Below are 16,830 nucleotides of genomic sequence, written 5' to 3'. Positions count from 1 at the left end.
AAAGTTTGGTGCCTCCTCTGACGCACCAGGTCTTCTTCCCTTTGTTGCACAAAAGCTAGTGCAATTATGAGCACTGCCACTCCTCGGCAGATTTCTGTGTCCCGTTCTTGGTGATCATATTGCTCACCACCATAACGCACCACAGCTGTAAGCTCAGCATTTAAAAGCCATCCATTCATTCACAATTCAACTCCAGTAACAGACACCATAAAGGAGGCAGAATCAACTTTCAAAAAACTAATTTTAATCAAAACAAAAAAATTGTTGATCATTAACAAGTTTATAAAACAGTGATTTAGTTACATAAATAAATTGATATCAGTGTATCAAATCTTAATTACTTTCAACTTCATGAGCATGTTTACATGGGTGATGAAGTACAACCTTTTTACCTATTATAATAAATAAAATGGAGAGCATGAAATAGTTTTTCTAAACAAAAATACCTACAAACATACCTCTAGCATGTTCTCTAATGAAGGGAACAAGAGACACTGGACAACTTTTGCACCAAAACATAAAAACTGCTTTAAAAAGCACAAGGATACAGAACCATCAGCTAAAGTAAAGACACTATACTGTAACCAAAGTTGGTATTTAATAATATAATGAACAGTTTGGTAGTTAGATCTCCAGTTTGGTTATTTTAAAGCATTAAGACAAGGCAAGATAGAAGGCTGCTTTTGTTTGAGTAATTCTAGAGAAAATAAAATATATTAAAAAAACAAACTGAAAAGTAGAACAGTCATACCTACACAACTTTCTGTCCTGCACAAAGTCAAAATACCTATGCAGAATATATATATATAATATATATATATGTTATTTGTGCACAAAGGTTAGCTTATTATTAGCTCACTGCAAAGGCGTAATGTATCACGTCAATCATTTTGGAAAACATTTTGCGTTTTGTGTCAAAAAGGATATTTCTTTAAGTTTTCTAGGCTAGGAGGCACAAACCCCAGTTCTGGCATACTGTATTCTTAATGCTAAGGCTTGCTGCTCTGGCTGTGTATTTTTTGTTGTCCGTCTTTACTATAGTGCCTGTTACAAGCATGTGTGTATGTGTGTATACATATATATGTATACACGGGTTGTATAAATATATATATATAAAATTTTCCCCAATAGGTATCAGTCCAACCATGCAATCCAAAAGGTGGCTCTGCATAGATGCCCAGCATATAGTTCACCACCTGAGCCAACCCTGAAGCAAGGCGCACTTTAGTCCTTCTGATAGGTTTTCTTTTTTGTTTAAAACCAAGCTACTGCAGCTTCAAGTATTTTGCATTACATAGATTTTTTTATAAATTAGTTAATGTTATATTTTTCAATATTCAGACATATACTATAATATATATACAGTACAATAAATGCTCTCATTCTTTTTTTAATTTTTTGATAAATCCCTGAGAATGTATGTTGACAGTCGCTAAGTTTCCACATGCACAAGCATTGTGTGCCATGCTTCTGGATGAACAGCACTGCAAAGCCACGTGGTCAGCCTTTTAACTATTAGTATTTCATTTGTTGGTTTGTTTAAATACGCTGAAATGTAAGGATGAGTTACAAAGGAGTAAAGCTGAATCCATTCGAGGTACTTATCACAGGATGGAGGTGTTTTGTTTGGTTTTTAAAGCCATTGCAATATATGTTTGTTTTTGAGGCTGTGAACGTATACAGAAAGAACAGGAGAGTGATGTGGGCTTTTGCCACTTGACAACATATACTCAGTGTAAACCAAACCTTTTTAAACCTCTCTCTCATACAAAACAGAAAAAAGGAAAAAAAAAATTAAACACACAAACTTTCACAACATGACAGTTTAGTTTGCAAACTCAATATAACTATACACATATAATACCGGTGTGGCTCTGTTTCTTTAAGTTAAAAAGGATACAAAGGCAGGCTCAAGTAAAAACAAACCACCCCTTCCCTCCCCCTCCCTCCCCCCCCATTCACACATTTTCGTCAACCAAACCGCTCACGAACCAACATCATCAGTTTCTTTTTGCCTTTGTAGATTTGTTTTAGGTTGTCAATAAACTGTGTAAACTGGATGTGTCCATCATGAGCCATTAAGAAGGTCTCTCGGGCCTTGCTGAGGAACTCTATAAACTCACTATAGTGTCGAGGGCTGATGTGAGTGAGACGTGAATGAGTCGTATTAATGTAGGCTCCGATCGTAGCATCCAAGAGTTGCCTTAAAGGGGCTTTGTCCAGTGACATGAGCTTACCAGAGTTCCTCCTTCCATGAAGTCCCACCATGCCAGGAGTGGTCAAAGTACACCTACGCAAAATGTCTGACAGTACTGTTGCACATTTGACACTTTTGACCACCAGAGGTATTATAGCTGCTAGCTCATTTTTCCCAAGGGAGTGGCTGAGCGCACATGCCCACAGAACGTCATTAATGGCAGGGTGTGTGTCCTGATTGTAACTCAGGTTGAGATGCGTCATGGCCAAAGTGGCCAGCTTGTAGGCCCGCATGGGGTAACCACGGTGCTCCATGTATCGTGCTATAGTAAAAAGCTGCGAGTAGCTCATGCCGGTTGTAGCAGCATCTAGAACAATTTGGTAAGCGGTCTCAAAAGCTATGTGATCCTTTTCACATAATGTCAGTGCAGAGAGGGCACAGTTTTGAGGATCCTTCATGGCACACTGTAGGGCAAGCGTCCTAGCACTGCCGGCCAGCTTCTCCTGCTGATGGCAGTCCAGATGCAGACGGACGATGGTGCTGTTGGACATCACTGTTGTAGCAACAATACTAGTGGCTTCAGTTGGAGTGAAAAGTGTAAACCAGTTTTGCATGATGCTATCCAGTGCATAAACACCTGGAAGAGAAAGAAAGGATTACCCACAACTGACAAAACTTGGCAATACAGATGTTCAGCAAAAAATTATGTTTTCAGCAAAGTCTATGAGGTTACCGGTACATCCAAGGGGATGTGCCTCAGCAAGAAAGGCCAACCCATGTAACATGGCTGGAAAAGGACATTAAAACAAAGGCTACTGTGCAAACTCCGGAGCAACCAGTGAAATGCAGAGAACAACAAAAAAGCCTGCAAGATAAGCCTTAATTTCCTGATGTGATAACTGAGCTGTTTTACTTGTATTTAAAACAATTTGGGTAACAAGTTCTGGCTCATTTGGTCTCCTCACATCACTCAAAAGCAGCCCTTCCTGCATTAAACATTTTTAAATGGCAATTTTAACTTATTTTCTCAATGTGCATCTCAAGGTGCACTGCACGCACAAAAGAATATTAAAACATGTTAAATGGCTCCATTTAGCATCTACACCATGGCATCTAAATCTAAGTATGCCCTTAAAAAAAAAAAAGAAAAATAAAAGAAAATCCTAATGCCCCCATCCTCTCCCAATAGGCTTTTTTATACCTTGTATCATACTCATATGCACTTCAGTATCAAGCTCCTTATTAGGGAAATACTACGAGCAATATGTACTAATGGCTATTATCTGAAATAGGTATTATCCTTAGAATAATTTTGTTTCTGGTGTGTGTGCATTTGTTTGGCAGGGGGAGGAAGGGGGAAATGGTGACTGATGGGTTCCATAAATTGAACCTTATAGCTAACTAGAGTGCTTTATTATTGCTAGAGGCAGTTTACGCACATCTGTGAGCCCACCTAAACCACACCCAGAGGTCCTCATTTTCTCTGTAGGACTCTGATGTTTCCTGCACGCCCCTTAACTCATGTGCAAAAATTCAACATAGTCAGAGAATAACGGATCTTCATTTATAAACAGATTCCTTGCTTTACCAACTTGATTAAGTCTCAAGAGTACTTTACATGACATTATAGGTTCTTTATGGGATACCTCTATTAGAATATGTAAACTAATATAAAGGAGTATTACAACCAGCATTTTATTTGCCAGTATGAAACTGCACAAAATAATACCCAGACACTAATATCTGTAAGATAACTTCAGTAATAATTATCATAGCAAAGATATAAAAACAATAAAAAGAGCATTGCATGAAAATTTGCAGACACAAAACACTTTCTGGCTGAGGGCATACAAAGGCAAACTGTATTTTCCTAAGACACTGGCAACATGAATTTCCCAGTTAAGCATAAAGCAAAGAAACTAATTCGAAGAATAAGCATCAGCAATCTTATGAAGTTCTGAAACTAAGAAGCATCTATGAGACACAATCCAACCCAAACACATGAAAAAGGAGTAAATATAGTAGGGAAGTATGCTTTCCAGAATACCTCTACTGACAATTAAAACTGTTCCCTTATCATATTATTTATGCTGTCCCTAATATCACAGCTGCTGATTTTTTATTATTTTTATTTTTTACAGTTAGTTTCTAATGCCCCCATATTCGCTTTCGGATTTTATATCCTCATCTTGCACATGGTAATCTGGAATACAGAAGCTAAGGGATGCCTCATCAACACAAAGAAATGAACATAATATCCTGCTGAGTGTACTAATATTCCACTGCTGTCCTCTAAATATGAGGCTGGTTCTGCTTCCACCTTTTTTTACCTTGCACATTTAAACAATAGGTACATTACTATTTGGTTTGTTTTCCAGTGCAGAGCAAAGGGTTGCACAATGTCATAACCACATATCAAAGAGATATTACACTCTAAGCTTGGATTTATCCAGGGTCCCCAAAAAATTAAAAATAAAAATGAGGACCTCTTCATGAGATCCTGCCTCTCACACAGTGGGAAGCATTATCAGCATTTAATTCATCTGTTTTCTGGTTCCTCTTCCCCACAGCTGACCAGATAACTATTTCACCTGCACCCAAGACTTGGCCTTTCAGAGAAAGCAAAGCTGTAACACAGTGCAGCAGCACATAACAAGCCACTTCTCTGCTGCAACCTCAAACCCAGAGAGAGCAAGGAAGGAAGAAGGGGAAATCTTGTTTATCTCCCAGGAGGTAATACACCCCTCTGTCTTGTGGGGGAAACAAGTCACACTGCATTAGTCAACTATTGTCTCACTTGGCCTGTGCCTGTTCTATCATGTGCTGTAGAAAAACATTAATCTATGCCATAATTAACTTCTTCTACGTTAAAGAATTTCATAGATCAAGAGAAGTGTGAGACATTTGCAGGGCCTAAGCATTGACCAGCAAGATCAGTCCATCTAGGATTAACTGATGAAAAGGCAGGAGCCCTTGAGTAGCATCTCAGAACATACCTACTTCTGTTGCACATGTTACCAACCACCTCACCATTTCCCGCCGTCGCCAATTCAGTGTTGACAGTGTCATCCGCATCACCTATTAAAATGACACAAATTAATCCTATTGGAAAACCAAGACAATATACCAAAAAATAGGTATTTCAGTTATTCAGATACATTGTGATTCAAAACGTCAGACTCTTGCCCTTTCCACACTGTTACCTCTTTTCAACAGATATGTCAAAAGTTTTGAAAAATACCACTCAGCTACTTTAGAAGGGCATGCAGAGAGTAATTCCAACTGCAGGTCTTTCAAGTCTAAATGAGAGACTGTTATACTAGCGAATAACAAAAACAAAGCAAAGCCCAATCAATTACTAATGATTCAAATCATATTCTATTGTGCCTCCTCCCTCTGTGAAAGGTAGACTTTAAAGTGGAAACATGTCCACTTTTGTTGGACAAACTAACCCACCCAATTTTCCCTTACATGTGCATTTCTTTTCATTGACTTCAACAAAACAGACAGCACCTAAGACTCTACTGAGATTCAAGTGCCTGCTACATCTACAGTGATACACATACACTTCCAAATATATTCCGATATTTTTAAAACACTCATAATGATGACTTCTCTACCTGAATGTATGCCCTGTGAAGAAATCCCGTCGTAAAACCATCAGAAACACAGAAAAAGGAGCTTTTAAAGCTCTGATTGTAGTGCCCATGTTATATATCACTTGCAGTTACTGCCTAGGTTGCTTATCAAAATGTGTGCAAATACTTTTATTCGGAAAAAAAATAATGCACTGCACAGAGAGAAAGCTTGCTTCAGCTAATTGAACAGTCCTCATAGACATCAGTCAAGAAAGCTAGTAGCTTTCCCCTTACAACATCAGTGATGATACCATGGCATTACTACTTGTAGCAATGAAATAAAAAGCATAGTAGGTCAATCATAAAGCTCTCAGCAACGAACTATACATATTAAAGTCATAAAATACACTCACTAAACAGATTGGAGTCAGCAGCACTTGCAAGAGGGTTCTCAGTTCACGTGCCCTTGCAATACTAAAGTGATTTCAAAGTGGCACGTAGCCCTCTGTCATACCAGCTACTCCTGTCACCTCTTTTAGTCCTCAGCTGTAGAAAGGATAATTAAGAATATGGAAAGACTACTGAGGAGCATGAAATAACAGAAAATCTTTAAGAAGTGTGGTTATAAGCAACCACCGGTGATGCCACACTAGCCTCTAAGCATTCCTAGCTTGGGAGCTTGGTAACTGGTTGTTATATGATAAGAAATATGTTGGTTTTGTTGGCCTCAAACATTGCGGTATCAGTTTTGACTAAACAGTAATCTAAACGCTAGAGCAGAGAATAGCATTTTGAAACAAGGCAAATTCATCTGTAAGGACCAACTCAACATGGTTTTAAATATGAAAACATAGCTAATGCAGAGCATGGAAACACCCTTTTAAAGTACTTCTGGAACAAAACCAGGAATCGGGAGGTCAAATGACTCAGGAGAGCCATTATGTCCTATCAAAGAGAATGAATCTAGGTGACTTCCTTTACTGATACGCACAAAATTAAAGGGTAGTGCTCTTCCAACATTCAAGATGAATTTTCAGCTTCCCCCCACCTACAGTGAATCCAAGAGAAAACAGAGGTTTATGGACTGAATTCTGCTATTGATGGATGAAGGAAAAAGGTTTACAAAGGGTATTTATGATGACTTCTCTGAAATCCTTCTCTGATGACTTTCCTCTCTGCGGTGGTCTGTACGGAGATTAGTCATTAGAGTCTTCAGTAAGCATAGTGGGCATACTAATAACTCCAGTGTAGACAGTCCTAACTTGAGAGCAAAACACAGTATTATATCTAGCTCCTTGACCCGAAAAAGTTTGACTTGAAGTGTTCTAGAATCAGGTCCTTTTCATTTGATTAAACTGACAAGATGAGAACAGTAAGAGATGGGCCCCTTACTGATGATTTTAAACAAACAAATAACCACAAGGATTTCAAATAAAGCACGTATTGATGTCTTGATCAAGGAGGAGCTGAAATTAATTTATACCATTATCCAAATAACTATTTCACTTATGTTCTTCTTGAGACACCTCTTCTTAAAAAAAAAAAAAAAGTTTCAGATCTGTCCAAGACCTGTGCTATCAATTGAAGAGAGCTTCTCAACAGGTCAGTAAATCTGGAAATGACATGAGACCCCTGTGAATCACATAGCTTGTCTGAAGGCTAACGTCTCTCCACTGGGAATAACCCTGACTTTGTCCTGATCGATTTTTTTAAGTTTCTTACTCTAGAAGAATGGAAGATCATAGAATCATAGAATGGCCTGGGTTGGAAGGGACCTTAACGATCATCTAATTCCAACTCCCTGCCATGGGAAGGGACACCACCCACTAGATTGCTCAGGGTGTCATCTAATCTGGTCTTGAACACCTCCAGGGACGGAGCATCCACATTATGGATGGAAGATCTCACTACCCATAAGGGATGCAAGAAACAGTCAACCATTACCTTCCACAGCAGGGCAAAACCCCTTCACCATACACATTGAAAGGTTTATATACTTATTTATAGGCTTTAAAGGAAAGGACATCACTTTCTAAATATGCATCAGATGATCACCTGCACTAATTTGCTCAGCAGTTCTGCCAGCAGCACGTCTGCATGTGTGCAGTAATACTTGCATGGAAGTGCCATACAATAAGCAAATGTAGGAATACATTTCTCCTGCAATTGCAGATCTTACACCATCTGTGCCAGTAAGGTTCTGTAGGACAAAATACACCTGGAGTTTCATGCCCATTTAACCATACTGATGACCTCTTTCCACAACTAGTTTAAATGTCTTCCCTCTGAGTCACAGAACACATGCTGACAGTGGAAACGGAGAGAGAATCCAGGAATCCATACATTACTCCCCAATTTAGAACAATATGAGGCGTTTCTGTCACGGAAATCCCACTGAATGTTGCGGAATTGCTGGTATCACTTTGGAACAGAACAGTGGACAATTTCTACACCAGTTTATCCCAAGATCTGGATTTAGGAAGAATCACAGAATCATACAATATCCTGAGTTGGAAGAGACCACCCAAAATCAGACCAGATGTCTGAAAGGACAGTCCAAACGCTTCTTGAACTCTGGCAGCTTGCTGCTGTGACCTCTTCCCTGTGCAGCCTGTTCCAGTGCCTGACCACCCTCTCAGTGAAGAACCTTTTCATAGGAAGTGCAAGTTTACGGTATTTCTTTCACTAAATCTCACTGAAGACATTCTGATGACACAATTAACCACACAGGGGTATCCATAAATAAAGTGGTATCCAAAGTGTAGTGCTACCTCTAAATGATACTTGATGAAAGCTTGAAGTGACTCACAGGTCAAACAAAGATCTTTCTCTTTCAAGCAAACAAACATTGAAAGTAAAAACATACCAAGATGCAAAACAAGAAGCTGTTTTCCACAGCAACTTTAAAAATAAGAAAGGCTAAGAAAGCATCCAGGATCTCAGCTTTCTGGTTAATGATTTTAGCTTCTAGAAGTCTAGAATAGGCAAATACTACCTTCCTTTGGCATAAAAAGCAACTGGCACACAATTTCCTTTCCCCAGATTTCTTTGGAGCTTTGTTTACTGAAGCAAAGTAATAAGCAGTTTCCTGATCTTTGCATGTTGTTTTGAAGAACTCCCTGAAGAGTGATGAAGAGATTCATTTTTGTTGAAATGAACTGTGTAAACTCCAAGATTCATCCGTGTATGGCAATACCACCCCAGATAACTAAAGCTTAGCTGTCTCATTTGAGCTTGTAAAGTCTCTCCTAAGAGCCTTAAAACTGAACTGAGGCTCTTGTACACCTCAGGCTGAGTCTGATGTGGATGGTCATCTCAAAGAATGTGGAATGCATTTTGATGAAGAAAGTGAGAGGGCTACTGTTAGCACAGTCTGCCTTAGAATCAGTACGTTATGACTGACCTTGCGTTTCTGTGCTAATTCACCAAGCACCTATTAAATCTTGTTTGGGGAAAAAAAGGGAGGGAAGAATGGGAGGAATAGTAAGATGCCCCTCGAGGCCATGCAAAAGATCTAGTGCGTTTTTAAACAGCAGAATGCTTTTGCTCTCTGGTCACCCCAGCATAAACTCCTGACCTCATTGCATGGGCCTTCTCTCACCCCTGAAGAGAAGAATGCCCTGAAGCCAGCCATTTCCATCTCCTTCCACTCAAATGGCACAAAGGGGATGAACAGACCTTTGCTCTGAGATTGCCAGTCAAATGTACTTCACATTAGCAAGCAAAATCTAAAATCTCCAGACAGAGCACAAGACAGTATGGCTTTCAGTGACTCAAAGAGCTGTACCACCAACACAGGGTCAAATCCCTGTCTTCTGCTATAGTAATAATGGACAAGAGATATACCTGAAGGCCCAACTCCAGTGAAACTTTCAGAAGAGTGATGTCTGGCAAGCTGTCCATGAGTGTTGCTATTTTAAATGCATCCTGGGCGAGTTTGAAGATGTGTGATGAAGAGTGAATATTTTTCTGTATGGATTCTAACACTGTTTCCAGCCTCCGAACATCACCTGCAAAATGTAAACAGAATCAGCAAAACAGAGCAAGTTCCCAGAACATCCAGAGATGCATTATAATTGAGCTTGCCATTGCTGCAGCAACAGTATGATGATTCAGTTGTATGTATTTTGTTTTTATAAACAGTCCATAATTAAATCACATATGAACAAAAGATACAAGAGAGCACAAACTCTCTTAGTGCCTGATGGTGTTAGTGCAGTACATACCAAAAAGTCATCCCAATTTGTGAATTTTAGAAGTGACTTGTCCACTCCTGGGTCTCACAGTCTACATAATGTGTCAGAAGAACAAGAAGCTGTCTCCTCGGCCTTAAATCAAGCCCATCTGGCTACCATCTAGCTAGTTTAACTACTTTGCTAGAAGATTAAGTGACAAGTTTAAGTCAGTTCAGCTTGTTGTTCCCATTTTGAGCTCCTGACAGAGTGTAATTTGGACTCCTAAACACAACTTTTAAAATCTGTTTACTTCATGGAATATTAAAAGCATACATTTAGCTGAGTACGTAACTGACAGTAGTGTACCTTTGGCTGCTGTTAGCATGGTTGATGCCAGCTCACACTGCTGGGATTCAATGTGACTTAGGGTGAACCAGCGGGGATACCGGTTTGGAACAACTGATGCAATGTGGTGTGGGCGGGACATGTCTCCTGAAGGAGCCGTAGATTCCAATACTAGCAACCTGAAATAAGGAAGAAATTCTCTTTCATTAAATCATTATTACATTAGGTTGCTCATCAGCAAAACTGAAGCGACAACAACACTTGACCTTATTTCTGAAATGTACCTTTCTGGGTATAAAAAGATACTGAAAAGTCACTTTTCTTGGGGAAATCTGAAAAGACCATTTGCCAAATTTGCTTTTGTCAGCAGGCATCTGCAGGAATTCACAGGACAATTAAGCCATCCATTAGCCTAGACAACTGAGATTTTCTGCACCATCCACAGAGCTGAAACATTTCTCCTTGCATTTTTTTTCAGTCTTTGAAACACAGACGTCAAGAAGGAAAATGGTTCACCATCATACTGGAGAACATATATATTTTCCTATGTTACTGCATGCACAACCGCAACTTCCTTCACTTGCAAATGATTAGCAAAGTAAGAAAGATGTATATTCAAGAAGGGCATTTCAGTGTTCAGCTATGATCTCCTTTTTAAAGTCCTTAAACTTCAGCCTACCAATCTTGAATAATGTTCCATAATCTAATCTTAGGGTCCTGTACAGCAGTGATGGAGAAAAATTACCTTTAAAGTTACTTTTCAGGCTCCACTTTCTAATACTGAAGAAAGAATTCGAGTATGTGTCAATCTACAGTCTTATCCACCAAGGAGTACTTGCACTTAGAAAACTCAATTATTGTTGTTGACTACTATGATAGAGGTGGTGGCTAGTAACAGAGACTCAACTGATGGCCCTTTCACCCAAAATCAATATAGTACATGCAACATAAATGCCAACAGAAAAAATAGACGTGTTTAAATGAAAATAGGCATTTATATTCAAGACAGTTAAGCACAGTTTCAGGACACAAAAGGTTATTGAGACATCTAATGATAGTAATAGACAATATACATAAATAAAACCTTTCTAAGCATTAGTTTCTTGATTAGGATTAAGATCTGTATTTTCTGGCACTTAAAACACTACAGCAAGTTACAGTCCAAAAAAGCGAAGACTTATCTGTTAGTGTGCTCCTATTCTAGAGGCTTCCTCATGATTCACACCTGTAACATGCCAACTGTTCCTTGCCTAAGATTGTTCTATTTCTTGTTATCTAATAAAGCAAGCAGGAACGTCTTTGTGTGTCTGAACATATTTGAGCCTCAGTGCAGCATCCTCTACAGGTAATTTCTTGGAATTCCGAACTACTTCATAACAACTATCAAATAACTCAATTTTGGAACATCCATCTCTACTGTGAATAATTTTACAGAAGAAGGAAATGCCCTTACGGAGTAAGACACAGAATAGCAAGATTTATGAAATCCTACTTAAGGATATACAACAGTTCATATGGACATAGCCAGGCTAGGTCTAAATTAACTACCTCAAATGCTAGTACAAATGAACCACAGTATCTGACTTCTCTGCAAAGTTTTCTGAAGGCCATTTTGATTCTTTCAGCAGGGTCAACTCTAACACGACCAGCAGCGGGGGCTAGTTTACTACCACAAGAGCTGTAGGCTAAGGTATTTCTGCAGAACAGATACATTTTTAAGCTATTCTCTTTCATTTATGCATATCCTATACAATTACTTATCAAATATCACATCTAATGTTCTCTTGGGACACACACACACCATACTCCAAACTTCCACTTGAGCACACTATTCAGTCCCATGAACTGGTGGATGTACTGGTTTAGGACTTCAAAAATTTATTTGCTCTGTGTCACTAATCCATGCTTCTATTTCTACCTTCTTCCACATGCAAGAGATTTTCTACCAGGAAGTCATCTGGGAAGACAAAGGGAATTTGATAAAAACTGAATAATATTAAAATGCAATGCATTGTGATTTTCTGTGATGGAAATATTTCTTATGAAATAAACATATTACAATTTTCTGCACTTAAATACCGAAGCTCTTTCTGAAACTGGAGTGTTTATCCAGTACTCTGAAACACTCTTCTTTCGCAGTACCAACAGGGACCTTAAGATAGAAGTATTAAGGTGTCTGCCGCAGTTCCACCATTTTTCTCTAGGTTCCTGAGGCATATGAGAGCATCTTTAAGAACTCACTAAGAAAAGTCATTTTGAATATATGTCATGGTATTTAGCAGGCACATACAAGTACAGCACACCACATAAATAACCATCAGTGAGTTACACTAAGATTTTCAGACACATGTATGTGCATGCAGATATGAAAAAATACAGATTAACCAACTGCCCCTTTGATTTTTATCAAGTCAAATCTCTTTCCTACTACCACTGAGGCATCTTTTTACATAGCTTTGTGTGTGTAAAAATAAAATATGTGTAAATTCTTGAGTTGATTTTTTCCATGCACAGAGAGGGGAGAAAAAAGATGTATTATTAAATGGTTTCAATAAACAGGAAAAATTCCAACTACAAAATGTAAAAGGGATTATTAGGTTATGAGTAACAGTAAATAGACAAAGAACATGAAAGGAAGAGGCTGTTTGGGGAAATCTTTTGTCACTCTGAATTTCATTGCCAGTTTCTATGTTCCTTTGCTGTGAAAAAGAAATGCTGTTGTGAATTGGTGGCTTTCATGCGATTTTGGCAAGATTAGGGAACATCAGAACAAACACAAGCCACAGCAGATTTAGCATGCTTCACTTTTTTATTTTTTTTCCTCCCCTTTCAAATATCAATTATTCTGCTGGGTCTTAGCAAGGCTACCTTGTGATTAAACATCACCATTAAAGCCTAGATCCCAAAGCCTGAGTGAATTTAAGGCTTAACAAGGGGATCAGTCAAAGTAAGCCAAATGTTCAGATTCCAAGTGAGCAGTCAACTAGGTCACTGCAGATCCATGTTTTTCAAGGCTCTGCTCTATCTGTTATCATGCTGCAAGAAGAGAACTGCAGACAGAAGTGACCATCAAGGATAGCACACCCAGTCCTTGCAAATCTGAGGTGCACGGTAGGCAGTACAGTCTCAGCTTCTATTAGTTCATACTGTCTGTTCCACACACTAAAAGAGGATTAAAAAAAATGAAGCACAAACAGATGACACTGAATACTGACAGGCAAAAAACTCCAGAGATACTGTCATGGGTCAATGATTCATGTAGACTCGAGTGTAGACTGACACTAAATACTTTGATGTGTGGAAAGCAATTAGCTATGGTTTTGGAAAGTTAACTTATTTGAAAAAATGTTGAAATAAATATGCTCTTCTTTGAAAAGCATAAGCAGCTGTATAAATTCCTATGTAGCACCTTTACCCACTTCCAGGTGAGATTTTTATCTGTGACATTGCCATTTCCTCTTTGCCATGGAGGAACAGATGCTCAAGTTTCTCCCTTTTGATCCATTCCACCATACAACTGTAAGACAAACATTCAGCCTACGGGTTTGCTCTCTTCTCCCCCTCAGGGCAACGTAAGTCATTTTTTCCTTTGCTTTTATCGGGAGTTCTTTGTAACATGAACTACCACTTTAGTGTGAATGGGAAGAGTAACCAAACTTCTTAAAGGTTTTTGAGAAGTACTGAAGAATGCAGACAGACATGGAATAGAAAGTGTCTGTATCTGCCATTGGCACTGTTCAAGATGGGAGCCTACATTTCTGAAGACTGCCAAATAATAAAATGCAGAAAGATTGACTGTTGTCTAGGGCTGAATTCTCATTAGCTGTATAAGGTGATACCAGAAAGGATATGGAGAACAGGCCCCATTATGCTGATGTCTCCTGTGATTTCACCAGATCAAAACAAACAGGCAGATCTTTCCGATATGGAGTAACAACTTCAGCTGAGCTGATACCTTCATGCCAAAAAAGGCTGGAGCTCTCAAAGACTAAGTGGAGATTTCATCATATTTCAGCATCTTGCTTATTTTCCCAGCTGAGAAAGGAAGCTTCCAGAGAAGTTTTTAATTATGATTTATTTCTGAGGAAAGCCCAAGTCCTTGTTCAAGAGGAATGGCATGTTGCTGTCATGTTCACTGAAGCATCCAGTGTGCTGTGCAAAGCACTTCTATTCCAACCTCTCAATGTAGCTTAGATTAAAGAAAACCCCACACCAACAAATATATGAGAAACATTTTAAGATAACGACTGGAAACAAATATAAAGACAAAAGTCTATTAAAAAAAAAAAAAAAAAGACCAACTTTTCCCTTTTTAATACACATTTTATGCTAGCTTGCTGATCTGATATAACCAGGATTATTGATGCATTTAACTTGCAATGATAGAAAAGGGGTATACCTAGCTGGCCCAGACAGCTCTGAACATAATGTTTGAATGTTCTCAACAGTTTGTAAATAATTAATTTTTGTCTTCTTAATCTAGCTCCTAAATTTCTCACATCTAGTCCTTTGAACACACAATTGTTTTTTCCCCGTTTAGCATTCTGCAAAAACACTACAAAAAATATGTATCTTCAAGCCACTAGGAGGACATAACCTGTCTGATGAAGCTGTATACTACTTATGTTGATAGCATGTCTTTCAATCACTGTGCAATCATTCTTGATAATAATGACCATGAAAACCCAACACCTATGTCTCTAGTTGGGTACCTGATTGCTCCTATTCTTTGTCAACCATCATTAACTACAAGTTCTTGATAGCAACCAAGCAATCCAGATGAGGCCAGTTTCTTCCCTGCACTGTAGGAGGACAACACAGATTTTTCACTGATCATTTAGGCCATTGAAACTTCCTTCACAAGACTCTTCTTAGCCACCATTAGCAATCTGGCCTGCCCTGAGTTTAAGCCAACACACACTGAGCACTCCCCAAGAAACATCTTTCTCCCAGTTACTGAAGACAAATGAGATGCAACTCACACATTTTGTTGTCATATGACATACTCCATTTAAATCCCAATGTTCACCCAGAAGCGTGCAAGACTGCTTAGTCGTGGAGCACAAGAAAAAACAGGCTCAGACCACACCATATGGTTTCAAATCTACCATTGAGAACTAATTTATAAAGACAACTGGTGGAACAAATAGTCCTATAGAACAGGCTAAGCAGCAGACTTAGACACTGAGACTGCTGGTAAGATGTCTCTTTCCTTATTCCTTCACCACTACCATCACATGCACATAAACACATGGGTGAGAACACACATGCTAGAGCTGCCATTGCTGAACACAAAACCACACGTCCCCAGAGGGGTATTCTAGAACAAAAGATTGTAACAGAGAATGCTGTTTTACGGTTGCAGGTAAACACTAATTGTACATTTATAGATGATTATACTGTAGTTATTACAAACATCACTCACTTTTACAGATAACAAAACCAAAGTAATTTCTCCTTGAAGGGAATAACACTTGGGTCTTTATCAAGCTTTTCCCCCCTTTTCTCAACTTGTGGTGTTTCTAGATGACTTGTGAATACATACCGCATGGCTCTCAGTGCAGTTTTGTATGCCAATTCAGCATCATGAGGTAGGAGAGAGGTGAAAAGATACTTGGCAAATGTGTGCATTGGAACGCTCTCTCGGTGGATGACTTCACCTAAACCACTATATGGTCCAGCTGTGGGAAAGAGAAAGAGAACATCCATCTTTACGGATTGTTAAAACACAACTTCTGCACCTTCAAAACTACTAGTTGTATCTTGAGTTAGAATTGGAATTCAGAGGCAGAGTTTGCTGTACAAAAGTTAACAAGGCATCAATATTTCTTGTGAATCATTCTCTCTATGTATCATATATAAACAATATATTACAAATATATTACATACCATATACGCTTTGAGAAAATGAGACAGACTGCAAATTGCATAGTATTTAGCATGCTACCAGTGCACATACAAATGACAGAATGGTCCCAGCACACTATGGAGTTCATTCAACAAGTTTATGGTATGGAAAAGTCAAAGGTGTTAAAACCAGTTTTGCCTGCAGATAGTTTTGTTATGCATACAAATCCCTATGCACCCACTATTGGTGCATGATTTCTTTCTCAAAATTCACTGGGGGAAAAAAAAAAAAAAAAAAAAAAAAGTGTGGTTACAGAGGAAAAGTGTGTATCTTTGATTGAAGTTTCATGACCAACCACTATAGCAGCACGTGATCCCTGTTAATGTCTCACGTGGCATTAAGTATTTATATAACCCTTTGATACGGACTTTGTCTCCAGAGAAGACTAGGTCAGACCTTGTACCAAAACTCGTTTTGCTATTATGTTACACCCCATGATCTTAAAAATTTTATTTGCTTTGGGAAACTATCCCAATTGCTAGGACAATGGATTTCGTACACACTCAGTGCAGTCATCACAGTATTTCAAATTTGCAACAGTAGTGTCAGGATTGACAGCAGAAATGACAATTTAGAATAAAATTGAAATTCAACTATTTCCTTGCTGAGTTCTGAATGTTCACAGTG

The 16,830-nt window shown here is 38.6% G+C and overlaps 1 protein-coding gene across 3 annotated transcripts in view; it reads right to left on the bottom strand.

The window, feature by feature from the left end:
- Positions 1–222: 222 nt before the first annotated feature.
- The window catches only part of ZSWIM6 (zinc finger SWIM-type containing 6), a 111,766-nt gene continuing 95,158 nt past the window's right edge, over positions 223–16,830 (bottom strand). For all 3 annotated transcript variants that reach the window (XM_035309690.1, XM_035309689.1, XM_035309691.1), the window contains 5 exons: positions 15,841–15,976; positions 10,317–10,474; positions 9,622–9,785; positions 5,194–5,275; positions 223–2,834 (listed from right to left, as the gene is read on the bottom strand). In XM_035309690.1, the coding sequence (XP_035165581.1) occupies positions 1,972–2,834; positions 5,194–5,275; positions 9,622–9,785; positions 10,317–10,474; positions 15,841–15,976 (1,403 nt within the window). In that variant the 3' untranslated portion in view covers positions 223–1,971. The remainder of the gene's footprint in view (positions 2,835–5,193; positions 5,276–9,621; positions 9,786–10,316; positions 10,475–15,840; positions 15,977–16,830) is intronic.

The sequence above is a fragment of the Oxyura jamaicensis genome, chromosome Z, assembly GCF_011077185.1.
Source record: "Oxyura jamaicensis isolate SHBP4307 breed ruddy duck chromosome Z, BPBGC_Ojam_1.0, whole genome shotgun sequence".
In the NCBI taxonomy this organism is placed as follows: domain Eukaryota; kingdom Metazoa; phylum Chordata; class Aves; order Anseriformes; family Anatidae; genus Oxyura; species Oxyura jamaicensis.
The sequence above is the reverse complement of the archived record's forward strand: the minus strand, read 5'-3'. Positions and strand labels throughout refer to the sequence as shown.